General features: G+C 40.9%; 1 protein-coding gene across 1 annotated transcript; it reads left to right on the forward strand.

Annotated features, from left to right (window-relative positions):
• Window positions 1-3,815: 3,815 nt before the first annotated feature.
• LOC145059814 (RING-H2 finger protein ATL57-like) lies at window positions 3,816-4,367 on the forward strand. The gene has a single exon (XM_079007595.1). The coding sequence runs from the start codon at window positions 3,816-3,818 to the stop codon at window positions 4,365-4,367; it is 552 nt and encodes a 183-aa protein (XP_078863721.1).
• The last annotated feature ends 844 nt before the right edge of the window (window positions 4,368-5,211 follow it).

A 5,211-nucleotide genomic window follows, 5' to 3' on the forward strand; every position in this document is an offset into this window, starting at 1 on the left:
TTTCCTTGAGGTATAACTCAGTTTCCCTTTGTTTTCATGCTTATTGTCCCTTGTAGCTCCATGAAAGTCCTTCTTGAGCCTTTCCCGAAGCTTGTTTGTGTATTAGGGTTGGTAATAAGTTGTTTAGCCTCTAGATCTAGGCATGATTGAGCTCCAGGAGCTTGGATCTACTACCTTTATGGAGCCATATTGCATGAAAGCCCTAGATCTACTCTTTTGGTGCATTTTGAGCCCTAAAACCCTCATTGGTGTTTATTTACACGTAAAGTTGGAAACTTTACGTGTTAATCAGGCCCTAGAAACCCAGATCCATGAATGGCATGAGTTGGATTCAAGCAAAATCGAGTATATAGTATTTGCATGTGGCAGACTCGACGAGTCGTTCCTCGGACTCGGCGAGTCGAGTCGCGAGTCCCCAAGTTTTCCCCCTTTTCGTGTTGCGGGTTGGAGTAGTGAGTCATGGGGTGTGACTCAGTGGGTCAGAAGCCAGACTCACTCATGAAGTAACTCGGTGAGTCAATGCCATGACTCGGCGAGTTCAAGGCAATCTTCTTGCCTCAAGAACAGGTGAGTTGTTCATACAGCTCGGCGAGTCTCAGCATAGAGTGTTCTTCGGATGAAGATGAACTCGGCGAGTTGTTCATACAACTCGGCGAGTAGGATGAAGGACTTTTGGCCTTTAGTTTAGAAGGAGAACTCGTCGAGTCGATGCTTAACTCGACGAGTAGACACGGGTTTATGGTCGGTCAAAGGGATAGGGACTCGGCGAGTTAGCAAGTCAACTCGGCGAGTCGGGCCAACTGGCAGTTGACTTTGACTTTGACTCTTGGTTGGTTAGGGGTAAATGGTCATTTTACCCTAAGGTCGGTTAGCAGTATTTGACTAAGGGTTTTGTGGGAATTATAGCCGGAGGATTTCCGGAGCGGCAGCAGCAGAAGACAGTCAGTTCCCATGCAGATCAGCAGCTACTTTGAGGTGAGTTACCTTCCAGTAGCGGTGGGTCTACGGCCACAATGCCGGCCCACCAGTAGGATTGTATGATAGATGTTTGTCTCTGTGATATTCATCTAGGGTTTCTACTACATGTGATATGTTATTGTGCTAGTATGATATGATGTTATGTGCTAGTGACAGTAGGGGGAGATAGTCTACAATATACCGGTCGATAGGGCCGAAGGGGCGGTCATGCCCAGCCATGCTAGATAGATTATGAGATATATGTGTTATGTGGTAGTAGTAGGGGGTGAAATAGTCCCCAATATCCGGTCGAGAGGACCGAAGGGGAGACTAGCACCCAGATATGCTAGTCAGTATCCGGTCGAGAGGACCGAAGGGGAGGCAAACTCCCATATATACTGGTCAGTATCCGATCGAGAGGACCGAAGGGGAGGCCAACTCCCATATTTACTAGACAGTATCCGGTCGAGAGGACCGAAGGGGTAGGTCGGGCACCCAGATATGTCAGATAATATATGTATGTTATGTGATTGTATGGTATGTGGTATGTTGGGGGAACTCACTAAGCTTCGTGCTTACAGTTTTCAGTTTTGGTTTCAGGTACCTCTTCTTCGAAGGGGAAAGAGCCGGCGCGGTAGCGGCCCATCACACACATGCCATGTATTTCGCACTATGAGATCTTCCTGGGGATTTGTACTCTGACATTGTTATGTTTTATGAAAATGTTTTTCCAGACATGCGATATCTTTATGGAATGTTATGATCGGTGAACGTTTTATTTCGAATGTTTTGCTAAGTATATGTTTTAAAAATGAAATTTTTGGCTCGTATTTTTGGGATGTTACAGAATATCACTACCTTTATTGCCCCCCCCCCCCCCCCCCGAAAAAAATACATCGACTATTAGGGCTCCTGTATCATCTTCCTCTCTTGTCTGTTAAACGTCGTAGGTAAGGAACTAACTAAACAATCGATCCTCTTGATTGATTGAACAGGAGAACAATTATAAGCAGGTGGAGAATCGGACTTACAGGGGTCGTAAGGGGTGACGAGGCTGGTTGGAGATGTGATTGACGGAAGCAGCATCTAAAGACGACGGGGGTTCACAGCAATGACGACGTGGTGGCAAGGGCTGCTCCAACTACTTTTGTTGCTTCGTTTCCGATGAGCTCAACGAGAGGAGGGAAGGAAGAAGATGATGGTGGAAACCTCCGAAATAAGGTGGTGGGGAATGTTGGTCAATAATCCCAGGAAGAAGGGGGTGGAGTTGGGAGGTTCCCGGTGACACAACCCCAAGAACGACAGGGAGGTTGTGGTGGTGTGTTTATGGGTGCTTGGGTGATGTTTGATTAATCTAAGTAGTGGGGGATATAAGGTGGAGTTTGTGGTAAATGGGTTCAAAAGGTTTTTTCATTTACCCAGTTGAATTCGACAAGGAGAGAGAGAGAGAGAGAGAGAGAGAGAGAGAGAACATTGGGTGGGGACTGGGGTGGGAATACTTTTTTTTCTTTTTCTTTATTTTTTAATTAGAAAAAAATTATAATAATTATAAAAAATACAAAAGAAGAAAATAAATGGGTATAATCATCATTTTAAGTTTTTTTGGACCAAAAACACAGAAAAACCTTGATTTTGGACCTTCCATACAAGTTAGAAACTTTTTGGATCCCATCCAAAGGTTTTTGAAAACCACAATGACCAAATTTACAGTTTTGTCTTAAATAAATAAAAAAACTAAAAAAGAAAAAAAAATAAGGGCAAAATCGTCATAATGAAAAAGTTCAAAGAAAATTGAACCAAACTCGCAACAAAATGAAAACTTTGGACCTGTAGTGCTAGTGCAAACTTTTTTGGACCAAAGTGATAATTTTGAGCAAATCATAAGGACCAATTGTGCAGTTTAGTCTTATTTATATAGCAAAAGAATAATTAATATTAAGGTTATTTTTTTTTATTAATTTGACCGTTTGAGTTTAATTCAAACGGTATATGTGTTTCGCCCGATGGTAACGAGTATGAGGTGTCCCACAACGAGAAGAAACGAGAAGGGGACGGTGTTCCCCCGTTATGACGTATACACGTAGATCATAATGAGTAATTCCTGACTCATACCGATAGCTCTAACATCGTTATCCCGAATTTACCCTCAAATTTTCACAAAAGAGGTAGTTACTTAGTGAATTGATCACCACCCGTCCACCGTACCGTTTGTTGGGGGGGAAATGACTTAAAAGTCCAACAAAGTTTTCAAACCATTCAAAAAACCTCAATCATGTTTTGTTTGTTCAAAAAAACCCAACGAACTTAACATTTTGTCTAAAAAGTCCAACAAAGTTCCAAACCGTACAAAAAATTTCAATTTTGTTTTGTTTAAGTCCGTTGGGTTTTTTTTTTTTTGAACAGTCAAAACATAATTGGAGTTTTTTAAACGTTTTGGAAACTTCGTTGGCCTAACAAGTCACTTTTCTGATACGGTAATAAGCCACATCATCTGTATCTCTTATTTGACTTTCAGGAAAGTGTAATTTCGTTGGGCTTTTTAGCCAAAATGTTAAGTTTGTTGGGTTTTTTTGAACAGACAAAACATGATTGAAGTTTTTTGAACGGTTTGAAAACTTCATTGGGTTTTAATTCATTTTTCCCTTTGTTATAGAACTTGTTAATCAAACGATGTCGATTTTGATTGAGAAAATATAAACAATTGTAAAATATTTTTTTGTATATATAAAACTAAAAACATAACATACGTTTCTCTATTATTTTGCCTCAGAAAATTTTAAACGCAATAATATTAATGTATATGAAAAGTAGGTGATAACAGATAAAGCTGAGAATTTCGAAACAAAACATTCACAGACATGGAGCGTCAGTCCGAACATCGCGATGAGCACCACCGCCTTCATTCTTCTCCGATCAACACCAACCTCCTTTCCTATCGCCGGAGCTTACTACAAGACGAAGAAACCTCCAGAGCTATCGGATCACCGACGCCATCCTTCACCACCAACTCACCTTTCGACTCTTCATTAGCACTCACAATCCTCGTCCTCCTCACTGTTCTCTTCTTCATGGCCTTCTTCTCTCTCTACATCCGCCGTTTCACCAGCTCCGAAGACTCTCTCTCCGGCCACCAACGTCGATCCGCGCCGCATTCCCGAAGAGAAAAACACGGCGGAGTTGATGCCACCACCGTCCGGTCTCTCCCGGTGGTTCCGTACGGTGGCGATTCGAAGATTTGGGGCGAATGCTCAATCTGTTTGAGTGAGTTTGAGGAGAGGGAAACAGTGAAAGTGATTCCGTATTGTCGTCATGGATTTCATCCTGTGTGCATCGACAGGTGGCTTTCATCGCACGTCTCATGTCCCTTATGCCGGTCGACTGAGCTATTTCCGGCCGTCGATGAGGTGTGAGTAGGTGTGGTGGTGGGTCAAGATAAAGATCCGACGGTGTTGACACGAACACGAAGTGAGTGAATGCATGAGGTCCCGCGTGTTATGATTGTTGGAGAAAGACAAGATTTGCCGGGAACGTTTTCTGCAGGTAGGCACGTGGGAGATGGCACGTGTGACGTCATGTACTAAACGGCAAAACGTACCAATTGTCTTTTTCTGTTTTCTGTCTTGATTTATTAATTTATTTTTAATTTTTATTTTGATTTTATCGTCTAGGAATATTTCGTGTTGCAAATAAATTTAAATAAAAAAATGATATTAATCATTTTGATGTAAACATTATCGTAAGAATGGAAATTATCGAAACATTCATTTAGTGTGATAACAAATACGTAAACTACGCGGGACCCACAGCCCACAAAATGTAAACATTAAAGTGTATGATTCTATTGTTTTCACATTTCTTTCAATAAGTAATAAAAAATATATTTTTTAAAGAGAAAAATACAGTAAATAGTCAAAAAAATGGAGATGATTTTCAAAAAATAAACATAAAAATGGACTTTTCTATCTATAGACATGCATTCCGCGGAGGTACTCCGCGGAATGACGTCATCTCCGCGGAATGGATCTTGAGGGATTTTTTTTTCACATCGATTCTTCGGGGTTTATATTAATTCTCCAACTAATTATTTTCAAGTAAAGATTATAATAGTATGATAATATTTTCTTAAAAATAATTAGTTTGGGAAATAAATATAAACCCCGAAGAATTGATGTAAAAAAAAAAAAAAAAACACACACACTAGAGATCCATTCCTCGGAGGTAGCTCCGCGGAATGGATCTTTGGTGTTTTTTTTT

The sequence above is a fragment of the Lactuca serriola genome, chromosome 6 (assembly GCF_051521515.1).
Source record: "Lactuca serriola cultivar US96UC23 chromosome 6, Lser_US96UC23_V15, whole genome shotgun sequence".
Taxonomy (NCBI): Eukaryota; Viridiplantae; Streptophyta; class Magnoliopsida; order Asterales; family Asteraceae; genus Lactuca; species Lactuca serriola.